General features: G+C 44.4%; 2 protein-coding genes across 3 annotated transcripts in view; one reads left to right on the forward strand and one right to left on the reverse strand.

Moving 5' to 3' along the window:
* Positions 1-1255, forward strand: part of ulk4 (unc-51 like kinase 4) — a 141514-nt gene extending 140259 nt beyond the window's left edge. The window contains exon 37 of the mRNA XM_063199756.1: positions 1-1255. Coding sequence (XP_063055826.1) covers positions 1-73 — 73 coding nt within the window. The 3' untranslated portion in view covers positions 74-1255.
* Positions 348-25914, reverse strand: ctnnb1 (catenin (cadherin-associated protein), beta 1). Of its 2 annotated transcripts, XM_063199757.1 has the most exons (17): positions 25718-25913; positions 15425-15473; positions 14285-14509; positions 13363-13616; positions 12619-12857; positions 11874-12075; positions 11332-11476; positions 10643-10746; positions 9056-9190; positions 8726-8929; positions 8386-8544; positions 8002-8121; positions 6622-6772; positions 4624-4745; positions 3119-3179; positions 2200-2432; positions 348-1253 (listed from the first exon to the last, which is right to left on the reverse strand). In XM_063199757.1, the coding sequence occupies exons 2-16, from the start codon at positions 15435-15437 to the stop codon at positions 2221-2223; spliced, it is 2346 nt and encodes a 781-aa protein (XP_063055827.1). In that variant the 5' UTR covers positions 15438-15473; positions 25718-25913; the 3' UTR covers positions 348-1253; positions 2200-2220. The 2 variants fall into 2 exon arrangements, with proteins under 2 accessions (XP_063055827.1, XP_063055828.1); XM_063199758.1 differs by lacking the exon at positions 2200-2432 and having other exon boundaries at positions 25718-25914.
* Positions 25915-25921: the final 7 nt, after the last annotated feature.

The raw sequence follows: 25921 nt of genomic DNA on the forward strand, positions 1-25921 counted from the left end.
GGCTGCTGCAGACTCTGCCGTGGGATCACTGGCCTCTGACATACTGCAAGTTATTGACCATAATGCAGCATAAATCATGCAGCCAGGACCTGGAGGCTGTACAGCACACACTAACTTCATGCTGAATCTATAGTCATGTATATTTTGTATGTTTTACTATTAAAGAAAGGTTTTATACTGCAACCATTTGTTGTCATTCATTTAAAAGAATCATGCCTAAAAGCAAGACCTCCGTTTAGTAACTTTAAAAGCAAAGCCTATAATGGATTACAACGTGGTTGATTTGAATATGGGGTATGCATGGGAATGCACGTTCCAAATCCCCTGTAAACTGACAAACCAGCAAAGAAATTTAAGTCCATTTTTATTGTTTAGCCATGTCATAACCATGTCTCAAATAAGCACAGCAGGCCACAATAATTAGGGGTTCTTTTTCAAAACCTTCTAGAGCTACCATCAAAAAAAAAGAAAAAGAAAATTAAAGTGACCCCACCCATTGCACACCCTTTGGAACATCTCTGTGACCACTGGAAATGGTGAGATCATTTAAAGCAAGAAAAGAAAGGAAAAAATATCCAGATTTGGACTGTTGCCAATTTCTTTTATACAAAAGCTACACAATGTTTACACTTGATCAGAGTACAATTCAAATGATTATTAGTGTTTCCTACACCATTAACTTGATAAAGTCTTTAAACCGATGGAGCATCACCACTATAGAACTCAACACTACGATAGGACATGATAAAAGGAATACAAATTACTGCAAAAAAAATAAAAATAAAAACAAAACAAGAAAAACAAAAATAATGAAATGAAACAATAGACCAATATAATAAAGCAAGCTACATAAGTACCATTACAGACAGAGGAAATCATTAAAAAATAAAAAATAAAAGGTCATAAAAAATACAGGCAAGGCTAGGGTTGAAAATTCCATCTCTTAGGATCCACTTTTTCAGGCGTCCTTCGTTCTCCAGTCACCCACCCCACAAGACTTCCACTTCTGATAAAATCTCTGGCCCACGAGAACCAGAACAAAAGTTTGTCATTTGTTTTTCTCTCTCTCTCTTTTTTTTTTTTAAATTTCCCCACCCCGCCCCACTTGTTCCCATAGGAAACTCAGGTTGAATGAGTGTGTCAGGCACTTTCTGAGATACTAGCCCCCCTCCACTTCCTCTTCCTCTTGAGACCGCCCAGCAACTCTTACAGGCCAGATCACAACGCAGGTTCATTCAGATCAGACGATACAGCTGTGGACACAAGACAGACAAGACAAAAAGGGACAGGGTTACTCTCTAGGAATATTGAACAGTGGCACAAGTTGAGTTGGGGGGCTATGCTGCGGCTGCCGTACCAAATAAGAACACACTAATTACGCTTCCTGGCAAACTGGCCAGACAGGAAACTTTAAAGCCTTGTTTCTCAGACAACTGTGTTGTAGGTACAGTTGTGGTGACACTTCCACATAATACTTCAGGACGGAAATGTATGCATACTCAAAAAAACACACAAAATAAGACTTTTCAGTCTTTTCACCACAAATATCGTTACTACGTTCTTACTGGTATTACCGTCTGTTCCTTAACCACTGCTCAAACGACAAGTGCCTACACTTCACTTACTGCGTTTTAGCTTGTAAGACGTAATTAAAACCACAGAACCGCAGCAACCTTCGTTTTTGTAGTTACTGCATTTTCCCTTTTTCTCTGTAATGGTACAAAGCTGCACCAACATTTTTTGGCACAAGATAAAGGAGATATTGTAAAAGCCATTTCCGGTGTCAATTTCAACCAGATATGCAGTTACTGCATTCTTCTTTGGTACGACAGCATACCACAGAGGTGGTTTGAAGTAACCAACCCAGACATGTGAAAGGAGAAACAAATGCTTGAATCCACAACGCGCCTGTTCTAAGTCACAAAGGTACTGTTTGATGGAGGAAAAACCAAGATCAAGAGCTATTGATTGAACTTTTCCTTTAACTGTAATTGAGTCATAGACCATTCAGGAGGTCTACCATTTCTTTTCAGTGAAAATACTGAAGGTGAGTGACTTCTGAAATAGCCCTCTGGGTCTGACATCAGCCGTGCAAACAGTGGCATGCAGAGAAACAGCAGGCTGCACACACCAAGCAGTGTAAAGTAGGAGGGGGTGGGAGACTGGGGTTGATGGCCACTCCTTGGCTCTGTTCCTTACCTAAAAAGTTACTTGGTGTATTTACAGGTCGGTGTCAAACCAGGCCAGCTGATTGCTGTCGCCTGGCGGCAGGCCGTCGATCAGGTCGTGGGCGTGGCTGAGGTCGGGCAGGCCCTCCACTGGGTAGTCGCCTGGCCCGCCGGGATGGTGGCCGCCCATGTCGTGCTCCATCATGGGGTCCATGGGAAGGCCGTCCTGGTACGCGCCCGAGTGGTAGGAGCGGTAGCTGGGGTCTGGTGAACGGACGGACGACGGACGGGGTGGATGGATGGGAGTGTTGGGGAAGGGAAGGGTAGGGGTGGGGTGAGGTGGGGATAAGCACACACAGCTACGGTTAGATAGAAGCACCAATACAACAACAAAAAACAATCTTCAAGCCCAACACAAACAATCATATCCAAATCAACACGCCATCCAGGTCAGGCAAAAGATTGTCAAGTTGAGCTTCTTCAGTCAACAGCACAAGTCAACAGCTTCAAGCAGGCTAGTTTTATGTCTGAATCAATGCTTGCACAAATAATTTCTGTGCACAGACTTGAGGGCCATTCTACGAAACGGGTGCATTTTCCATGTCAAAGAGACAAAATTCAAGTTTATAAAAGGCAGCGATTTCATACAATGTCCCTTAACTACTTTGCGCTGAAAAGAGGAAATTTCATCATGTATTCAAAAACAAATAAAGGTTGCCTTCGGTCGTCCTTAAAAACGTGCCAAGATCCCTAAAACAAAACAGAGAGCCAAAGCCTCCACACATCCCTCATCTAGATCATAGTTGAGCAGTAAGGGTGGCATGCCTTTAGTGTACACCACTGGTTCAGTTAAATTAAGATTAAGAGCCTCAACACCAAGCAACACACACTGCTGTTGATTAGAGTGTGTATGCGAGGGACAAGTCAAGAGAGTTGTGGGACTGACTCACCATCTTGTCTGTAGCCCAGAGGCTCTCCTTGTGCACCGATATCCAGGCCCAGGTCTCCGGTCTGAAGAGGAAAACGCACAAAAAACACCAGTTGTTAACATGCTAAACAATCCAAATGGTGTATGGTCAAATTTGTTGTGAGAATTAGGGCTGTCCACGACCAAGGATTTTGTTGGTCGACCAAAGGTCGTCATTTTCTCCGACTAATCGATTAATCGCGCCCCCCCCCCCCAAAAAAAAAAATTATAATTAAAAAAAATTATTATTATTTTTTTTTTACACATCACATTTTGACCCAGATAGCCCTACTAGGCCTAATGAATATTCGAAGTTCGAATTTACATAGTTTAAGCCTGTAAAACACAAATAAAAAACGAATTAAAATTAATATTCAGTGATGGAAACAAACTGCCTATGGTAGAGATGACGCTCTCTGCCTGAAAGCAGTAGCCCAACTGGAGGGCAGAATCAATATCCCCGCGTTGACGTTTTCATCTATTTCGACATTTGTTGCAGCATTACTGTATAGTTGTTCACTGGAATGTCCATCAAGCGCAATAGTGTCCGTTATGATGCGCAGCATTTCCCCCTTTAAATGACCCACGCTGGTTTTGTTTATCGCTGGAATGGAGTCTTGACAAGAGTTCTTGCCGTTCAGGGCAGCAAACAGAATTCTGATAAGTTTGTCGGTGAATTACTTAACGTAGGCCTACACACACACCCCAAAATATGTTCATATCTGGAGGTGGTTCTTTGGATGTTGGCTAGCACGGAGTAGCCTACAATTGTACAGCAAAGTGGTATGGAAGCTAACAAAGTGCGACTTAGCACCATGACGTTGCAACATAGCATTTTGGAGCTTCAGAATATGTAACGACACGACTTCACACTTTTTACACCGTCTGCAATAAACGGATAATTATGCGAGACGAGACAGATGCAGGCGGCTCCCTGTAGTTCTGTCAACCAATGGATTCAACGAGTCGAGTGAGGTATTGTAGCAAACGGTGCCGGGTAGCGTGTACGGGTGCGTGTGTATGAGAGAGGGAGGGGAGAGCAGCATCTGCCGTGGTGGTGAAGTTACATAATTAAACGCACCTGTCGTTCGAATTCGCGTGGTTCTTCTCGCCCGACGTTAGTGACCATTGGCTGACAAGCAGTAGTATCCTTTTCAAAAATAATCCCATGTTTTAGAGCTCCTTCCAGACATGGTCAAAATAACTTCTATCCTTCTCAAACAAATCAACAACACGTCTTCCTTTGTCACGCCCTTCAAGTTAAGAGTCCTGAAAGAACTTTGACGAGATGTTTTATTTTTTTCTCCGCTGCGACCAATCGACCAATGGGATTCGGTCGACTGGAATTTTTTTTGGTCGACCAACGATTAGTCGATTATTTGCGGACAGTCCTAGTGAGAATATTGAGACAATCGTGAATGTTATACTGAATGTGGACCCATTCCACTCGAGGGGAGGGGGATGTCTGTGTGGTTGTGTCAGGCGTACCTCATTCCAGGTCATGGGCTCGGTTCTGAAGAGGGAGCTGGTCAACTCGACGGACAGCCGCTTCTTGTAGTCCTGAGGCTTGTCCTCAGACATGCGGAACAGCACGGCAGCGGCGTACGTGGCTGGAGGGTTGAAGCAGACCAGACGAGACTCGTTAAGCCCACAGAACAACAGATCATCACACACACTGCACATTGGACACCTGTGCAAATCCACAATTGATTGATCGGAACTGATAGTGATCGACAAGACGAATTGTGACTTGACAAGAGCGGACACACAGGTGAGGTCATCTAATCCGATACAGAAATCGACGTAAACACGCGTCAGTGCTCAGATGTGTGACCTCTAATAAAAACACCTTGTTTGAAGTGTTCGGGCAGGGGAGAGGAAAAAAAAACAATATTGGTGGACCAACAAACCATGTAAACAAGATCAGATTACACTCAATACCTGTGTGCCATGTTAACCGCAAAGACTAAACGCACCTCAGTTTGTTTTGTAGCGATCTTGTATTGTAACAAACCTTGTAAAAACTCAAAACAGCTGCTCTATGCTCCTTCTCCATGTTGTATGTACTAAGCTACATCCAAACTAGCAACCCTACAGCTGTTCCCACAACATCCAAAAGGGAACGGGCATCACACACACACACACACACACTATAAATAAGCAGGAGAATACATGATGTCCAGGGCTTCAAAAACAAAGAAAAAACTGCTTCCGTTATCTTTTGTGCCCTAAACACAACCCTTTTTCAGTCAAGCTTAACAGCGTTGCTGCCAACTAAGACGATCAAAGATGTTGAGACAGTCTGTTGTTGGTTCTGTTGACATGACTGACAGCCTGCGAGGCCGAACTCTCCTGCATTTACTCATCGCTGGGGAGCCCAAAGCTGGCATATGCCTCAGAAGCCTGTGAAGAAAGCTCTGCAATTACGGAAATCCCCCCAAACCACCACCATCTCTGAACCTTTTCTCAAAAAGCTTTTGAATTGAAACCAGGCACAACACCAGGGCTTGTAAGTAGAAGACTGGACAGTTTTAAGACCGGTTACAAAAGTGTTACTCGTGCTCTGAGGTGGGTCTGGTTGAAACTGTTGACCGTTTTAACTTTAAATGCATTTGTTACAGAAAGTCCCAACCTTCTCTTCCGATATGTCCTGGACCAGGGAAATAATGAAATAATGTATGTATAGCATTCATACTTTAAAAAAAAAGTTTTGAAGCAGGTGGTATGGTTGTCCCATCCTGTGAGTCACTAAGGGCACTTTCACATCTAGATCATCTAGGTTCTCGGCTGGTTTTCAATCCATATCCAACAGTTCTTGTAACGGCATACTCGCTTGCTCATTACTACCAATCTAACAACGTGCCATATGTGAGCAAGAAACAATCCTGGTACAATGGCAAAAATTTGTATCAGTTCAAGGTTTGTATGAACAAAAAGCGGTGTGAAAGCCAAGCAAAGACAAAATACCAACAAGCTCATTTTTACTTAAGCTCATTTTTACCAGTAGTTTGATGGCTCACAGACTTCCTAGCTCTTAGCTCCAACAAAAAAAGCAGCTTCCATAACCTTTTTCACCCTAAGCACAGGACTCAAACCGAGGTCCCCAAGTATGTGGTATGGGAGCTGAGCCACAGCACCCCCTGATAGCTTAGGATATTAGAATAGATTAGATTATCCTTTATTGTCTCTTCAGGAGAGAAATTCAGAATGGACGTGCGACTCCATAATCTTTTCTGCCCTACACACGACCCTCCTGTAGAGATATTGATGGCTCTTTAGAGAATGTGTGTGTGTGGCCCAGCCGTGGCACAATCAACTGGGCACTCTACTACTACACCGTCGATCCAGGTTCGATTCAGAGGTAATTTGCCGACTCAGTCCCGTCTCCCTCTCCCCGCTAATTTCCTGTCTTTCTACAACCGTCCTGTCATAATAAAAGGCCTAAAAAGACCAGATTTTTTTTAAAAGCCTGTGTGTGTGACTCACCGACTCCCTCGTTCCTGGAGTGCAGCAGCTCTGTGAGGGGGGCGGTGGCACCCTCGGCCTCAATGGCCTCCGCCGCCTCCTTGTCCTGCGCCAGCTCACACAGCACGCCGGCCGCCACACGCTGGATGTTCTCAATGGGAGAATACAGCAGCTGGAGAGGGGGGAGGGAAAGCAAAAACAGATCTCAGCATCTCTCCACATATCCGTGCATTTATGTTCTTGGCAAACACATTTCGCAAGAACATTTGGCAAAAAAAAAACTGTCCTTGCTCTTTTCTCTTTAGATCATAATGGGTAGAGGTGCTCCGATCACCATTTTTTGGCCCGATCACCGATACCGATCACCAAAAATCTTTATCTGCCGATTACCGATCATTGCCGATCACAAAAATGATTTCCTATTTTTTTAATAGCCTATTAATTATCCTTATTGAATACCATTTCTGCCCATAAACCAATCAATCTTAATTTGCACATGTCTATTATTAGGCTATATATATATTTTTTTTATTATTATTATTATTATTATTATTATTATTATTATCTTTCAGACTAGTGTTGGTAATACAGTCTACAGTATTAATCAATGTATAAGTTATTGCATAGAATAACTAAACTATTTAAGATTGAATTGAAACTGAAACATTACATCAAATAGTCTTCCACATACGAGAAAAAAACAACCTGTCGCTTTAAATGAGCAGCCTCGTAAACACAGCCCCTCCCCTCTCTGTCACCGTCCAGTTGCAGTGCTCCACTACCGTTCTGAATCTCTCTCTCAAGTTTTAACCACATCTGTTGCCGTTTGGTGTTTCAGCGACTATCAAACTAATCGACTGACTGCCAATTACAACTTTGAAAACAATAATTGACATGTTTGTGCTGACAACGTGAAGTTGTCGCGTGCTGACCGAGGCAACTACACAGGTTATAACGTAAAATGGCTCACTGGCGAGTACTCAATCGCAAATTACATTGTCAGGTAAACGGCGCATGGATCGGAAAATCAGATCATTGTTGATGCAGATATGGTTATGAATGGTGGAAATGAAGGGGGGAATGGCGAAAAGTTATAGACAAGCAAAGATGCCTTCTTTTGGTGCAGTTGCAGCTGTGCAGAGCTAGCGCCTACATGCAGCGCCAGGTGTAAAGGCAAATGGTTGCGTGAGGAATTTAATATCTCTCGATCGGTTTTTTGATCGGCATGTTTTTCCGATCACCGATCAGGCTATTTTTGGCCATTATCGGCCGGTCATGATCGGCAGCCGAGCAATCGGAGCACCTCTAATAATGGGCGATAGCAAGTCTGTCGTCTGTTGGCACCGTTACAGTAAACTCGTTGGGATGTGCCTTGAAGGCAACCTGTGCAGGCAAAGTTACCTGGACAAAGAGTGGAATGGTGTTGAGTCCTCGGATGACGATTCTGTTGTGGATGTCTCTGGCCAGGATGTGGAGAGCTCCTGTGCAACCCTCCACAATCTCCTCCATGCGAACTCCCTCCTGAAGGGGAAACACAACTTCAGTTGGGGTCCAGCCTCCAGCTATTGGCACATTTTAACGTATTGCTATGCAAGATTTTGGAATAGGGCCCCTTCACACTGAACCCTGGGCCATGGCACCTTGCAAAGGCAGCCTTCACAGCCAGTGTGTAATTATTTTCATTGCATTACCATTACTGGCTTTGTAAGCGAATGCCCTTATGAACCATGTGCAATGTAAATACATTTTCATTGATTTCTGATCAGGTGGAGCTGCTCCACTCACCACAAACTGCTGCTGGGTGCCTCCCATGGAGGTGCGTCTCTGGGTGTCCTGGTGCGCCCTCACCAGCAGCTGCACCAGGCGGGGGATGGCCCCCTGCTCCCTCAGCGGGGCGTGGTTGGCAGGACACAGCGCCAAGTTGCGGATCAGTCCCACGGTGGCCTGAGGGAGGACGGACAAGCGGTTCAAGTTGAATGGCCAATTCATTTCACTACACAGCTTGTGGAAATGGTATAAAAAATAGACTCAGCTCGTGACAGCAGTTTAAGTGACCAAATACACCACTCTTGTATCCAATCACCGCAGCCGAAAAGTATTAGAGCCGAGTGCAGAGTAGCCTTACCTTGATGAGGGGCCAGTGTGAGGGCGGGTGCAGCAGCTTGACCACCACGGGCAGGCCGTAGTGCAGCCGCACGGCATTCTGGGCCATCTCGGCGTCCTGGTGGCGTGAGGTGAGGTGACGCAGGGCGCAGATGGCAGGCTCTGTAATGTCCTCGCGGTCGCCAGCGCGCAGCACTGTGCGCACCAAGGCCTCGATGCCGCCCACCTGCCAGATACAAGGATACAGGATTAGACTCCTTAGGTGCACTGTGTCATATTTTTGGCTATTTCATGGCTAATGCCAGGTACAATGTGGGTGTGTGGAGGGTAACAGTCATGGCAACGTGGTTACCTGGCACACCATCATCTTGTTCTTGTAGTTGTTGCAGGTGAGGTTGGAGAGGATGCCCGCCGCACACGTCACCACGTTGATGTCGTCCGAGCCGAGGAGCTGCACCAGCGTGCCGAGCAGACCCTCCATGCCCTCCTGATACGCCGCCAACAGAGACAACACACAGTCAGCCACACAGTATACTCAAGCTTAGAAGCTATACACTATATGCTGAACTAGGGCTGCACAATTAATCGAAAAATAATCAAAATCGTGATAACAGGGTGAAATCAAACTCATTATTTTAATCGTGATTTAATCGTGGCAATAGTGACCTACTTTTGAGAGCGTCCTTGAAGCCAGAACATACTGACAGGCTGGTGTTTCTGGACAGAAATCTGTCCACTTATGTTTCATGCTATTGCCTTTACATAATTATTTCAATTCATTTTATTTTGCTCATCCCGTATGTAATTCATTCTTTGTTATATTTCGTCTTGTTATAATTTTCAAAAAAATCTGCAAAAATCAATAATCGTGATTAATAATCGTGATTATGATTTTGACCAAAATAATCGTGATTATGATTTTTTCCATAATCGTGCAGCCCTATGCTGAACTATACAATAACTGTTTTAGAATAACTCAATGGATGCCAGCAATTTTTGAATCACACAACCCAACAAGTGCCAGAGCATTTTGGATGTTTTTTTCAACACCCACAGAAAATTGAATTCTATGCCCGTCAACATCACACCATAAAGAAAACAGAACTGATGCACTTAAGCATCATTGTCACTGAACGTTTGGATCCAAAATGAGACATTTAAGAGTCATTGGCATCAAGTGAGTTAATGACCCCGGCAGACCCTCCATGTATGTACATCCTCTTGATACACACAGCCATGAGAGCAAGGCAAACACACACAGTCAGGCTCTGCTCACACAAACAATTTGCTGGCTGCAAGCTTTTTAAACGTTTGAAAGTTAATACGACTCCTTTAATTTAAAGCTTTTGGGTGTTTTTCCATTAATAAGCTAATGACCCATTTTATAAATAGCTTTTTTGTGTGCCAAGTTCAGGGTCTGCTGAGGTTGAAGCTGTAAAAAAAGGCAGAGGTGTCAATCCCAGGTTCACAAAGTTAGAACCGCCTGCCTGTTTCCTTCCAACACCAGTGACTTCTCTGAGTAAAAAAATTGCGCTTTCTCTTGAGTACTCATTATATCATGAATCTGATGAAGAGGTGGTTGGATCAAATTTGTCACAGGGCTTTTTTTCGGCTTTCTGAACACGTGATTGACACAATCTTGAGAGAAAAAAAAGGGAGGCGACGTGGCCTCCAAGTGAGATGTATATAAAGGCAGGAATGGGCTACTGTTTACCTGCATCACATCTACTTCAGCTAAGGTCGTCTGCTCCGTGAGGGGAAAGTGGGAAGACAGAAAGAGAGGTCTGATGTAGAGCGCAGGAAAGGAATAGGAGAGGAAAAACACACACACACGCACACAAACACACACACACACACACACACACACAACACAGGACCAGGGTGCGTGCAGGAGGGGTGGGGGTGGACAACAACTGGGGAAAAGCCAAGTGGGGTGTACCTGTTTGGTAGCAGCGTCTGAGAGGTTCCTGAGGGTCCACAGGCAGTTCTGGACCAATCGTTGGCTGGGGTCTGTCAGGTGCAGTCCGAGGGCCTGCATACCACCTGGAGCACACACAGGAACACATTAGCATGTCCGTGAGAACATGGAAAACGCACACGTACAGTCACACACCCACATATACACAGCCACACACACACACAGACACCCATCCACATTCATACACCCATCTTTGTTCAGACACCCATCCACATTCAAACACAACTGCATACAATGACAATTAGATCACCTACATGCCACCTTGAGCAGTTAGAACGAAAAGGCTCTTGAGCTTAATTGTCGAGGGCCTATTACAACAATGATGCAGGCAATGAGAACTAGCAGGGTGAATGAGTGAAGAGCAAAGTCTGTATGTATAAGTCCCTCCACTTGACGGCCATCTTTGCAACACCTCGGGGCAGCCAATTCTCTGTAACTACACATCAGCAGGATTTGCTTGTGAGACGATTGGATCAATGACAGTGCAGCTCAGTGAGCAATTGGGAGATGGGTGGGAGACGTGCAACAACACACATCAATGTTGGCATCACAAATCAGCCCCATTCATTTCTATGGACGTTTTTAAAAAAAAAAAAATTTTTAAGTCTTTCACCTCGTGCAGTGTCTCTGACAAGAGTCTCCAAACTTACCGGCCTCCACGATGGCGGGTTTGTTGCTGGAGCAGACGGAGAGCACCTTGAGCACTCTACTGGTGGTCCACAGCAGCTTCTCGTAGGTGTACGTCCTCATGATGTTCACCAGGGCCTGGGGGCCTCCGCTGGCCAGAATGATCAGCTGCACAAGAAAACCAAAGGACATCGTTCAAGTTTACGTTCACCATGTTCATTTCAAATGTATACTCATTTCATCATTAAAGTAGGTGTTCATTAGAATTGGGATCATTTTTAAAGGTTAACAGAATTTAGACATCACGTGTTTTGTGTAGAATTTAGACATCACAGTTTTCTCAATGCCTATTCTCTCTAAGTCTATGTTACGAGACCTGAAAAAGCCACTGAAAGTGACTGAAAGCAGCCATCGAAAGAAAACGCACAAAAATAAGAGAATTGTGTGATTCACATCGCCAACACTGGGGTGCGTTTCTTGACAACATCGTTGCTAACCAAGTCAACAACTTACAAGAGCGAGAGAGCGAGACAGAGGGACGGACAGACAGACGGACACAACGTACTTTGCTCTCTTGATTGCCGTAGGCCAGAATCTGAAGGCAGTCTGTGGTGATGGCGAGGAACTTGACGTTGGTCTTGTTGAGCAGGGCCACCATCTTCTGCAGGCCGCCGGCCAGACGCACGGCCATCTTGGCGCCCTCCTGGTGCAGCAGCAGGTTGTGCAGCGTCGTGATGGCATAGAACAGCACCGAGTCCACGGGGGAGCTGAAACCAACGTGACACACACACACACACAATTAGTCAGTGAGTACTCCTCCAAAACCAGACAAATATTTCAAGAGGTTGTCACAGTGAGGACAACGATGGCATAAGAACAGCGCCGAATCCACAGGGGAGCTGAAAGTACCATGACACGCAACCACCAAGTCACAGTCATTACTTGCCCCAAAAAAACAGATTTTTTTTTCAAATGGCCTGCCACAGCTCGCCTCAATCACTGCTAGCCGATAGTCAATTCTTGTCATCATTTATTTTGTTTTTACCCCAAAATCTTGACAAGAGGGTGGATGCCTCCGACTACCCATCACCACTAGAATATTGGAGGGTTCTTATGTTCCATTTTATGCTTGTAGTTTATGTTCACTGATGAGAATTATTTTTGTAATAGTTTGTTTTTAGTTTTGAAGTGATTAGTCTAGTGCATACTTTTTCTAAGAAAAGGAAGAAACCTTCAGTCAACCTTTGTACTGCACTAAAACCTGGGAAATGAACATTTTTGAACCTCAACTGAATAGTTCGTTTTTTTACCCCAGCATCTTGACGAGGGCGGGGATGCCGCCAGACTTGAAGATGGCCAGCAGGCCCTCGCGGTGGTGCGAGAGGTTGTGCAGCGTGCCGGCCGTGCAGCGCGCCGTCTCCACGTCGCCCGTGTTCTGCATGGTGCGCACGATGGCCGACACCATCTGCGGCGACCGCATGATGGCGTGGCGCGACGCCTCCTTCTTGGAGAGTTGGTGCACCATCACCGCTGCCTTGTTCACCACCACCTGCAGAACAGGAGTCACACGCATGTATTATTTTATGTTCATTTGTTTGCTCTTATTGACATTGACAAAGATGTATTTACTTTTTAGCCAAATCCGGCAATCCGGTTGTTGAACATTTGGTGAGTTCTGGGATCGTGTGTGTGTGTGTGTGTGTGTGTGTGTGTGTGTGCGTGTGTGTGTGTGTGTGTGTGTGTGTGTGCCAGGGGTGGAACTTAAAAAAATTCCCACCAGTCAGTCACTGTGGCAGGTAGATTCTAAAATCTACCAGTCACTCACAATTTTTTCCAGTCACCATTTTTACCAGTTCCTATTTAACCGGTCCGAACATTGTAATGCCAAGTAAGATCATTTTCTGATCAATAGTTCTGTTTCAGAGCTCATAACATCAGTTAAAATTTCACCGATCAAGGTGACAGGTGGGTTGACATTTCACCCATCAAAGGCCAAATTCAGCCATCATTGGCAGGTGGACGGGTGCTCATTTCCATCCCTGGTGTGTGCGTACCTGATCCTCGTCGTTGAGCAGCTTGGTGAGTTCTGGGATGGCGCGGGTGGCCAGCTCGGCGTCGTCCTGGTAGTTGATGAGGTTGACCACGGCGTGCTTCAGCATCTGCGAGGGCTCGGCTAGTCGCTGCACGTTGGTGGGGTTGGCGCTGTCGAACTGCGTGGAGGGGATCTGCATGCCCTCGTCCAGCGTCTCGGGGAACATGGCCGCTCGCACCCGCTGCGCCCTCGTCAGGGCGTACTGTCCGTCCATCTCTGAGGGGGGGAAAAAAACAAGAATGTACTCACAAGGTTTCTTTGGTTGTGGAAAGCTACTACGGCCATACGTCAGTTCATGCAGACAGACGAATGGACAATGGGTCACAAGGTTTCTTTGCACAAAGTTATATCCACATTTGGATGAAGTTGAATGATATTGATATCATATTGCAGTTTGGCTGGACAGTCTGTGCCAGGATGGCATCATATCTGAGTGTAGTAGGCCTATAAAAAAATCCTTTATAGCTTTGCCCATGGCCTTATGATAAAAACGGCAGAGGACAATGTCAGAAGAAACCCATCCTTCTGCCATATCGGATTCAAGTCGCACAGGATGCAACACTAATTTCTGTGTGCACATATAAATTGGGCCATATGTGAAGGCCTATCCAAGTGTTTGCTTACTTGTGCCTACTATATCTCTACGCTGAACTGCAAAGGATTGAGTGGTCTGGGAAGCAGCCTCACAGGCCACCTGGACATAGGGGAAGGACAGTTGAAGCCTTGCAATAAAAACTACAGATACTAATCTCTCTTCAGGGAACGATTTTTTTTTTTTTTTTTTTGGGGGGGGGGGGGGGGGGGGGGTGGGGGGGGGTTTAGGGGCAAGTGTTTTTTTCCCCTCCATATCGCCCAGCCCTACTGGGAAGAAGGCGCCTCCTCACCTGCTGCCTGCTCCTGGGGGAAGGACTGGTTGAAGCCCTGCTCCCACTCGTACAGCACCTGGTTGTCCATATCCTCCTCCTCCGGGTTGCCCTTGCCGCTGAGGGAGGGCGCGGTGGTGGTGGCCCCAGAGTGGATGCCTGAGTCCAGGTAGGACTGCTGCTGCCAGTGGCTCACCGCCGCCTTGCGGTCCGGCTCCATGGCCATGTCCAGCTCCATCAGGTCCGCTGCAGGGGAACAAGGCACAGAGCACGCCAGGGGGTTAAGGTTTGGTTGTGCAGGTACTTAAAGCAGTCAACATTTGTATACCATTGAATTGAAATCCCAGACATTAGGAGTCCATTTAGAGTCCATTTACTTTTACATTAACTTTTTAAACATAATTTAGTGATTAGGTTAGGGAGGTTAAGGTTTGGTTGGTTGGTTGGGTTTTTTTGTTTTCTGTCTTGCAAATTGAGTAACTATGACCCTGGCCAAAACAAGTACAACTGGTATTACACATTACACTTTCAGCAAAAAAATGCTTACTAGGAGGCAAAGGGAAAATAAAGGTGAAGGTCCAGCGTGTTTTATTAGTCATTCATTTCCTGAATGTATTCATCTAATACACAAATGTCAACATTTTTATGAATAATTCCGACCACCATCAAGTTGTAAGTATGGCTAGGAATTCATTGTGTCTAGGAAATGTACTTATTCATACATAAATAGTTGTAACCTCAGACATCTTGGGCTGCAAAAACCTTCTCAGGCCAGTAAATATTAGTGAGGTTTATCGTTAGTCTGGACTGACCCATAAATGCCTGCCAATGGACATTAAGGTGCCAGGCACCTTTGTTTTGGCTGCACCTCGCAAATGAAATCATCTTCTGCTTCCTTGATTATTGATGCCCTTTACCTCAAAAGGGACTTAAACTTACAACCCTGTTGTGTTGGCAGTGAGGTCAGTGGTGCTACAAATCACACAGCAAATGTTTACATTTGTTCTAATATGTGGCCTCTCTAAAATTGCCTAATTGCCTAGACATTGCCTTCATAGTCATAGTGCAAGTTTTTCATGCTCAGTATGTTAGGTGCTGCATGGAGAAGTCCTGGATTAAATAAATGTGCAGTGTAGGATGATACTGCTGCCATGTACTCACATTGGGTCGCCATGTTGCTCTCAGCCTGCTCTCAGCACAGCGTCCTAATCTGAAAACAGGAGACAGGAACAGCAGTCAGACACACAGCAACGCTCACTCACAGAAAGACACGACACACACAAACACCGCGAAAAACTATTCAATTAGGCTACATCCATTGGCCACAAATATACTTCACAATAAAAAAGCAACAACAACAAAAAACAATTGAGATATGTTAACCACAGTTTGTGCTATACATATTAATCACATTGCATCAGCATACTTCGGGTACACTATTGATGGAATTGCTTCTGTTACACTAAATTTTGAGATATGTTCTCTTGCAAGGAGTCATCAGGTAGTTTTGTTTTCTGACGCTACCAATGAATTGAGGTCAACACAACACCAGATCAGCATCTGATTCAGTTAGATTGGCAGTTATCCAAAATCACACGAATTCATTGTCGTTTTTCCACATCCACAGATGTTAACTTAATCAAGGAAACAAACTGTACATTTTGAACACTTCACTTCATTGTGAAAAAAAAGTACAGCCTTCCACAAAATTTCAGCAAAACCACCTGTGTGGGGAGATCCGATTTTAACTCAAGACAAGCTTCTGTGGAAAACGACGTGAAATTACAGTTTCCAATTACTAGCGGTTGTGGATTTTTTTTTGTCTTCTCTCTCTCGCCCTCTGTGACCACGCCAAAATGACGGCAGCCGGAGAGCAGAGCAGAGCGGTGGCTGGCTGTCTCCGTTTCCTGCTGACGGTCGGCCTGAGCGGGGAACACAATGAGCCCTGTGACTCACAGCAGAGCAGACCACAGCACATTTCCTCTGATCGCACACACAGATTACCAGAGGTAAGGCTACACCAACACACACAACCAACACAACCTCCCAGACAAGCCACTCACTCATCTGACAGACACACACGCACACAGGTCAACTAGTGTTGATGAAATTCAACAGCAGAATGAGTATTTGGTTGTTTCCTTAGCACACACAAATTAGCCAGATGTAGGCTACAAACCAACATAACAAAACCTCCCAGACAAGCCACTCTTCCCACATACTACTGTGAGAAAGAGGACAACGACTTAGATGACGTATGCAGAATGCATATCGCCTGCAGAATGCATATCGCCTGCAGAATGCATATCGCCTGCAGAATGCATATCGCCTGTATCCTAAACGCAGACATAACCAGAGGTACACCAACCCAATCGCCCCACTCACTCGGCTCATCTCAAACACATACTACTTGGGACTGCAGATGACTTGTAGAATCTCCAGCATATAGCTCACATGTAGCATTGTAGACTATACAGAGTACACATGAGCAATGCATCATGAACACACACAGAAAGAAGACAAAGAGGCAAGTTTCACCAACATATGGGGCACCTAAGTCACGCCCTCTACTTCCTGGTTCATGGGGCAGGGGGAGTCAAAAAATAATTACTGGGCTTGAAAATGAGTGTTTTTTTGACACCAATCCAAACCTTGGACCTCCACCTATGCATCACAAATCCAAAAATCACTCATTTTCAAGCCCAGTAATCATTTTTTGACTCCCTCTGCCCCATGAACTAGGAAGTAGAGGGCGTGACTTAGGTGCCCCATTCTCCCCAGTCACTTCACTCCCCAGTTCACCCCACTCAGCTCACAAACACATGGGCCTACTACTGTTGAAATTCAACAGCACAATAGATTGGGTTGTATCCTAAACACACAGATTTAGCGAGACTCAGAGACAGGCGACACCAACACAACAAACCCAGACAAGCCACTCCTCTCACACACGCACGCGTGCGCACACACACACGCGCGCGTGCATGCGCACACACACACACACCTGTTGATGCAATTCAACAGCAGAATGGGCCACATATCAGACTACTGGGCTACATTTTGTCTTGGCTGCATTCTGAACACGCACAGATTAGGCTTAGTAACCAACACACAACCTCTCAGACAGTCATCTATCCCACAAACACATTTTTAACAACTAATGTTGAAACAGCAGAAATACAAACAGCTACAAACATCAGAGGTAGAATTATAGCCAGAGGTACTCCAACACAACACAACCTCCCAGGCACTCACTCCTCTCACAAATGCATGGTACCGGTCAGAAAGAGGAGGCATATTCTAGTGATAGTGGAGGAGGGAACAAAACACCACAAGGGCAATGTGGTTATACACAATACAATACAGTGTGGTTTTACTATGGTCATTTGTGACAAATGTGATGAAAACTGTACTGCGTCAACTACATTGCAAGGACTGCTAGAGGACTACTGGAGTAGTGTGATGCTCAGTTAGCCACTGCTGCTGAGATAGATCACACTCCTAAAATGGAACAGCAGAATGGGCCTGTAGCCTCGTCTGAACACACACGGCAAACAAGCATCAGCGGTAGACAACAGTGTTGTTAGTTTGTTCAGTTTATTGCCAATCAAGCTGTGGCTATTTCATTGCTAAGACAGGCACCATCTCTCACGTTTCTACAAACAGACAAATTATCAATGCCATTTTTATCAAGTAAAAAACCTTTAAAAGCTGGGCCACCAGCACCAAAAGTTTGAGCAGAAATCGTGTCCAAAATTTAGCCATTCTAGTTGAACAGAAAGGAATGTTCAATCAGGTCCCCACCCCAAAGTTTCAAGGCAACAAATGGAGTCAGCAGTTGGGCCCCATCCCCTCCCCCACGCAGACACAGGTTGTTGTTTTTCCCCTCCCCCGTCTCACCGCCCCTGTGAGTGAATGAGCACCTAACAATGCCCTGCAGTGACTCACCCAGCCTGCATCCTGCGCTTGCTCACACACACAGACAGGAGACATTGACACACAGACAGGAGATATTGACACCAGGGTGTGCATATCACCGTTTGCCGCTGGTAACCTTGTGTATCCCTGTAAAGCCCATGTGTTTTCGCTTTCCTCTCTCTCCAGGTCTTCTCAAAGACAGTGAAGCAAACTTTACAAATGCCCCCCCTGGTTAAGGCACACAATTGTAATGATCTAGGGCTAAAGGCCCAATAGTTAAGCCTTAATAGTCACCCACCCCCCATATTACCATATCTTTACAGCTATTTCACACCAACTTAACAGCTCCATCTACATCAGTGTTCCTGACACCACCACCCCCCCACACACACACTGAAACCAATGCAAGAAAAAAAAATGGTGTCCATCAGTGAACGTTTCCTACAAAGTTATGCAGCTCTTGAAAAAGTTACAGCTGTCAGTAACGGTGAAAAGTCAAAAGATGACAGAACAAGTACAAGTCTAGCAACGTTGTACTCGCTGGACTGCGTCCAAAAAGCAAGAAAACACGAACTGAGTGTCAGGACACAGGGGAAACGCATAGCACATAGACTGAACCAGACTGTGATACAGCCTGCTGCAGCTGGGCTCCTGAGGGGTGCTGCTGGAACACACGACGACACCCACACTGCATAGGCCTACCTGTTGCACACAAGTGGTGATGCAGTGTGGGGCGAATGCTGCATTGGGTTACCAAAGCACATTCTAGTACTTGTGGAGGAGGGAGAACTATACGAGTGCACTGTGGTTATACACAACAGGGCTTTTTCTGAACGGGGAAATAGGGGTGCTCCACCCTCATACCTCCGCGGGTGCACCCTCATACTTCTTTTTTTATATATATATATAAATTAAGCTTACTTTTTTGAGCTCCCCTAGTAAATTCCCCCCTTCACCGCCCGCAACCTGCCGTGATGCTCCCTCATGCCAAAAAATCCTAGAAAAAGCCCTGCACAATATTACTAGGGCATTTGTGAAAAACGTGATGAGAGCTTCGACTGAGTCCACAACATTGCAAAACGCCACTAGCAACTTTGCATCAGTCATTTGGTTTCATGTCCTTGGCATCAGGCTTGCGTTGCAGGTTCTGTAGAGCCGTTTCAGTTGCCGTGTGAAAATACGATTTCTCTGGTGCCCCACATTGGCACTCCAAACAAACAAAACACAAAATATTATATACTTTTATGAATAACCCTCAATACTTGCTATTTGTAATTGACAATTAATAAAATGTAAACACACACTGATGACACTGCCATAAAGTACACACGGTACAATACAATAATGTAAAGAATAAAAGTGAAGATAACACTAAATTGACATCACTGATACTGATAGTAAACATCCTCACTGCAAGACGATCTACTTACAATTTCTTCACTTCAGCAGATTCGAGAGAATCTTGTACTCGATTGAACGATTCACGATTCTTATCGTCATATCACCCACCCCTTATCTGATCAAATTGCAGGACAGAAATGCCAACCCACGCTTAATTTTTAAAATGTGTACCTGTGCCCAACACAAGCCGTGCACTCCCAACCCAAACTTCTGCATACTACACACTAGAGCTGGGCGGTTTACGGTTAAAAAACCGTGATCTCGGTTTCACCTACACAAGGTTCTCTTTTTGATGAGAGACGGTTTTGTTGTTGTTGTTCATACTAGGCTATGTGCGTGAACTTCATACTTCGTGTCACACTTCATTTCAACTCCAAGTCCACTGTTGCTTTTCTACTAGGAAATGTCATCACAATTTAAGATGTTGATTGAAGCAATACAAATAATTGGTTAATCTCGCTAAAGAAGCTGGTGAGAGTGAAGCATAGCCTAATGAAGAACCCACATGGCATGGATGAATCATGATGAACATTTAAATCAACTTAGCTTACATTTGATCTCACAAAGTTAAATAAAAGGCTATTCTAATAGACTACAACAGTTCTCAGATCCTTAACTGTATTTCATTACCATCCCAACTGCGTGTGCAGGACTGCTGTTAAGGCTGCGTATAAGTTTTGCCATTGAGGCTAATTTAGCTTAGCTTGCAAAATGCAATGGGCAGACAAGATACATTGCTACATTGCTGTTTGAAATGATTTGGGAGCAAAATAGGAGCGAAATACATCGCCATATGACACAAACTACCTGACAAAATACATTCTACGTTATATTTGGCCTTTAATTCAAAGAAAATATTCACACAATGTCAAGTAAATCCGTTTGTTTTCGTGTCTCTTCAGTCTGTTCCGTTTCTGTCCCACTGTGTTTACTCGCGCTGCGCAAGGCAACATGCGGTCGTAGTGATCAATGTTGCCAGGTGTACAACGAGAACTAAGCAAGTAGTGTTGCCAGGTGTAGAACAAATATGCAGTTTTGGGCTGTCTTGGGAAAAAAAAGCCAAAAACAGCTGCTTATAATAATGTATTAACCCTTTTTACTTGAAAGGGAACTTAAAGTCTTGGGTAGGGAAATATAAACTATAAAATATAAAAATATTGAAATGAAAAAGTGATAAAATAGAAATGGAGATTGTATCTCATTTTAAAATTTAATTTCAGTTTTGTTTCGTCCGAAAGATTAAGATTTGGGGGGAAATCGCCGCTTATCAAAAAACCGTACAGAAAACCGTGATGTCAATTTTCATCAAGAAAACCGTGATGCTCATTTTTTCCAAAACCGCCCAGCCCTACTACACACTAAAAAGTTCAGTGATAAATTACAATGATTCCTCCTCAAGACAATAATCAATACCTTAAGACTTTACATGGGCCAAAATCTGTTTTATTTTGGTCTTCATTTGGCCTAATGACAATCATTGCAAGCTGAATTTTGGTCACAACCTCAAAATTACTCGGACCCCCTGCCATCTCTGGTACACTCCCCCAGGGTTGCCTGCACCCACTTCAAGAATAGGGGTGGGTATTGGCGATGGATTCACGATTCGCTGCACATCATGATACACATACCACAATGCGATACTATAACGATGCATTGCGATACATGTGTTGTAATGCTTTGCGCCATTTACTTCATTTTCTTTTTTCACCTTTGCCAACATTATACAATAAATAAAACTATGATAGTTTATAGGTAGAATAGGTTGCAAAATGCTAATAAAGTTTCAAAAAAAGTAATGATGATGATTTGAAGCTTGGGATACATATCATATCACGTGGTTGTTTTCTGGACTTAAAGGACCAGTTCAGTCAATTTCAATATGCTGTTGTATTGCTCACGCTACCCTTCACTTGTCAGTACCTGGTGATGACACATCTTTTGGCTCAGTCCTTTCCGAGATATTTAGCTATTCTAATGGGGGCAGCGTTTGTTTACATTTTAACATTTTTTAACATAGGCCTACAAATATTTTTTCCAAAAGATACCGCTGTTTGCTAGTTGTCTGCTGATGTTGTGTAACCTTTTGGATGTTTTTGGGAATACATTTTTAAAAATTGAAATGTAAACAAAGCGCTGCCCCCATTACAATGACCAGGATCTCGGAAAAGGCTGAAGAAGAAGGAAAAAAACCTCAGGTACTGACAAGTCCAGGGTAGTGCGAGCATTAAGCTTACAACTGCATGTTGAAATTGAATGAACTGGTCCTTTAAGAGTAACAGAAGTTTGAAAAGACATCACGATACCGTATCATGACTGCACATCACGATTAATTACAATACGCGTCTATACCGTCACAGCCCTAATTAAGAACCTCTGCACTACAGCATATCACACACACGCACACGCACACGCACACACACACACCAAGTCTGCATATGGCTGTGAAAGAGCCTCAGCCAGCCCGAACTAACACCAAAATCATTAAAGCTTTACTACATCTCCTTGTTTTTTCCACTGTGTTGCATGCCACGAAGGAGCCAATTATCAGGGCCTTTTAGCCTTCTTCCACATCCTCCGACTTGAGTCACAGCAGCAAACCGCTGAAAAGCAGAGTAGGCCACGACTGGAGCCCCTCATCTTATTCACCAGCGGGAGGGATGGGGGGAGGAGGGAGGGAGAAAGAGAGAGAGAGCAGGCGAGAGAGAGGGATGGAGGGAGGCACTGGAGCCAGCTCATATGGAAATGCTTTGGATTTCCACCACCACCACATCTCAATACTGTAGCAGTAGCAACGCGTTATGACAGACACACCCAGCTGATGAGGCACTCGCCACGCAGCTCTGGATCTGGGCTACATTTCTTTATTTACAGACACCGATTACCTGGATTAAGTTGTCCTGTGTGGATTTATAGTCAATTTCTGGATAATTATGACCAGTTTCACAAGCTTTTCTACACTGTTACGGGGGTGGGGGATGGATAATACGCAACACACTTTGCAGTGCACTGTATGGACTTGCTTGATTTCCTAACTGCTTTGAATTAAAAGCAAACACCAGACATTAAAAATTTAAATCTGAAAAAAAAATGAGGTAATGGACTGTTGCTGTAAAAGTGTTGTCTAACGTGGGTGTGTGTGGTGCTGCCTGTGTGTCCTGCCCACTACAGCTGCTCACTGCACTGATGGCCAGCAACATTTGACGCCGGCCGACATCACACACACACACACACACACACACACACCCACACACCCACACACACACACACACACACACACACACACACACACACACACACACACACACACACACACACACACACACACACACACACACACACACACACACACACACCTTTGAGCCACCTCCTGGCAGCTGTGGAACTAGAGGAATGCCAGGAGTCAGCAGACAGGACAGGGGGCCTCACACCACACAGGCTCTCCACTCAACAGCCCAACTACAACAAAAAATGCCAAAGGGACGCCATTGCCCCCATCATTGAACTGGAGAAGCATCCACAAAAAATACATATTTCTTTAAATTGACCTCAAAGTGGAAAGTGGATTAAAGGGGGGTATGTAAAAAAGACAACAGCAAAAGCATGTTTCACCCCTCCCCCGATAGACCCCATACCCATCATTCTGATCATCCATACAGAATACTCGCTTAGAATTAGTCCCTGGACAGCACATTGTGCCAAACACTGCTTCGGACTTGTATAACATGGATTGTAAAACAGCAATGCACAAGAGTCAATAAGCACAAGCAGTAAAGCAAAACGCAAACTAGAGACGCAACCTTAAAAAATGTGACTCCTGGTCATGACTGAACACATGGTGCATGGCATGACATTACTGTGTAAACTGCATATCCTGGTGCCAAACAGGTATTCAGTCATTATAGAGGGCGGATTACAGATGCAAGAGAAAAATCCTTCTGAGATCCATTAAGAACACTTATGACACGAAGATGCATGGCACTTATTTGTTTTCCATGAAAAAAACCTTTATACAACCTTTTCTGAATGTATACATACACCATTAATCAGTTTTCAGTAAGGTGATCAGCTCCATGTAGGCTATGGCACCAACAAAATACAATGACATTCAATAACCGGATTAAATCTAAATGAATACTTGGTCGTTAGAGAAAGAAAGAATACCCTATATATGTGATTTAAAAAAGAAAATCTTGTAGGTCTACGTAATATTGTCACATTGCACAAAGCCTTCGCTGAGGGATCAGGGAAAGGCTATTCTGTGCAGCAGCCATCCTCAACTATTCACCCACCCCTCAAACAAATGCAACTCCGTCCATGATCGCCTCTTAACCGAGCTATTGCTGTTAAATGCCACAATCAGGTCAGAAGTCTAAATGTAATTAAACCGCCTGCAGTAAAGCTTGACTATTCACATCCAAAAGAATAAAATATACACATGGATAGACATGCAGGAATATTTTCCGCCCCGAGGAAAACAACATCAGACATATATGGGGGTATTTCCTGAGCCACCCTCCTTGTTAATGTTTTGCACGCCTGAGCATGGTGACTTTTTTTTTTCAAACACCGGAAGGCTTCAGCAAGTCCCCACCCCCACAACACACACAAGTCAAGTCTCGATCACGACCTAGGCTCCCTTTACAAGTTACCGCTACCAGCGCAAACAGAGTCAGGTTTCAGTCCAGGCTCCTCCTCAACTTCCTTCCCGGCCGAAAAAACTGGCATCCCTTTGTCCCCTTTCAAGAAGTAAAAGAAACCCTTCGAAAAACCCAATCAAAGTGTATATACCGGTAATACTATACACAAATGATGTGTATACAAACGCACAAAGCTTTACTTCAATTATTCCCGAAACAGAGCATGGGCGGCTGAGTTGTAAAACAGTACACGGACCATCCTTTTGCATGTGTAAATCAAAACCTCAATTAAAACCATAAAAAATATAGAACGGCAACATGAATGTACCATAAAACTATACACGATAGTAGCATGACCATTTGATCATGTGAAACATAAAGCAATATTAGATAGTTAGTTACCCCACTAGCAAAGAGTTTGTTTTTCTTTTCGGGCGAAGACCTGGCTAGTTGTTAACCTTTAGGGATCCATTGTTAGACAATGGGACTTTTCGTCATTGAATAAGTTATTTCCAAGCGGTATCTACCCTTTTAAATGAAACAAATAGGGTCTACGTTGACCTGTCTGTCTTTATAACCATTTGAACTATCGCATCAAGTTTAAAATCGTGAAACTACCAATCACTCGAACCCACTAAACTCAGTTAACGAGCAAGAGTACACAAAGATGTTTGGTTGGTCACACATGCCAAGTAAAAGCAAAGAAAACTGTTAGATAGTCGATAATGCACATTAGAGCTAACCCCGGAAAAATATAGTTTGATTCACACTCGCATACCACTAATTGCGAATGAAGAGAAAAAACACAGCACACACACGCACATACCAACAGATTGTAACCAAGAAGACCTGAAATGATTAGCGTTAGACCAGTAGGTAAGCTTACTGAGATAACTAGCTAAAACAGTTCAACACCAAACAATCCAACGACAGAACCACATCGCAAACACCAATCACACCAGTTTCCACGGAACTACACTTGGGGCATTACATTACCTTTTAAAAACGGGAAAGTTGCCCTTCGGTTGTGTTAACGGGAAATAGTATGAAGCTTGGCGAGTTCAATGCTATCATGAAGTTAACAACGACGGCACTGTTCAGAGGAAATGCAGCTACGGTAGTTCAGGACTTCATACCACACGTTTTCCCGGTGTTCAAATACAGCTTCCCAATGGAAACTCCACAACGTTTGAAAGCTGCTACGATTAAACGTGATTCAACATAAACCTATACGTAGATACTTAAATCATCCAGTTCCTTACAGGGACCACACAAGATAACAAACGCATTAATCCTACCTTCTTCGTCGCCATTAGTTTTACAATCGGGACACAGAAATCCCAAAGCCTCCCAACGTTAGCTAGTTCTAGCGTTCCATGGTTATCCTATGATGGTCTACGGCAGTATTGCTAGCAGAATATCTGATGTTAGCGAGCATTGTAAATAGTGAATACAAACCTCTATTACTTCGCCAAAATCAATTCCAATTTAAACTCACCCGAGAAAACGAGTAAATCCCTTGTGCCCGTCAGCTGTGCTAATCAGCGGGTTGTGGTAGAATCACAAAAAGACCAACAATTCGCCACTGGTATGATACTCCACCTCCGTCCGTCGGTAAGGAAGACTCTCCACACACTAGCGTTGCTGCTCTGCCAGGGTGTGAGGGGAGGGAAGATGGCGTCTCATTCTGAGCCAGCCCTTA

This window comes from Engraulis encrasicolus, chromosome 5 (genome assembly GCF_034702125.1).
Source record: "Engraulis encrasicolus isolate BLACKSEA-1 chromosome 5, IST_EnEncr_1.0, whole genome shotgun sequence".
NCBI classification, from domain to species: Eukaryota; Metazoa; Chordata; class Actinopteri; order Clupeiformes; family Engraulidae; genus Engraulis; species Engraulis encrasicolus.

What these genes read in the sequence shown, in the direction of transcription:
- ctnnb1 (XM_063199757.1), bottom strand. An exon ending in GCACCCAGCAGCAGTTTGTG is followed by an intron (nt 8,122 to 8,385) that starts GTGAGTGGAGCA and finishes TTTCCCCTTCAG; the next exon opens with GAGGGAGTTCGCATGGAGGA. An exon ending in TCTGGGCTACAGACAAGATG is followed by an intron (nt 2,433 to 3,118) that starts GTGAGTCAGTCC and finishes TCCGTTCACCAG; the next exon opens with ACCCCAGCTACCGCTCCTAC.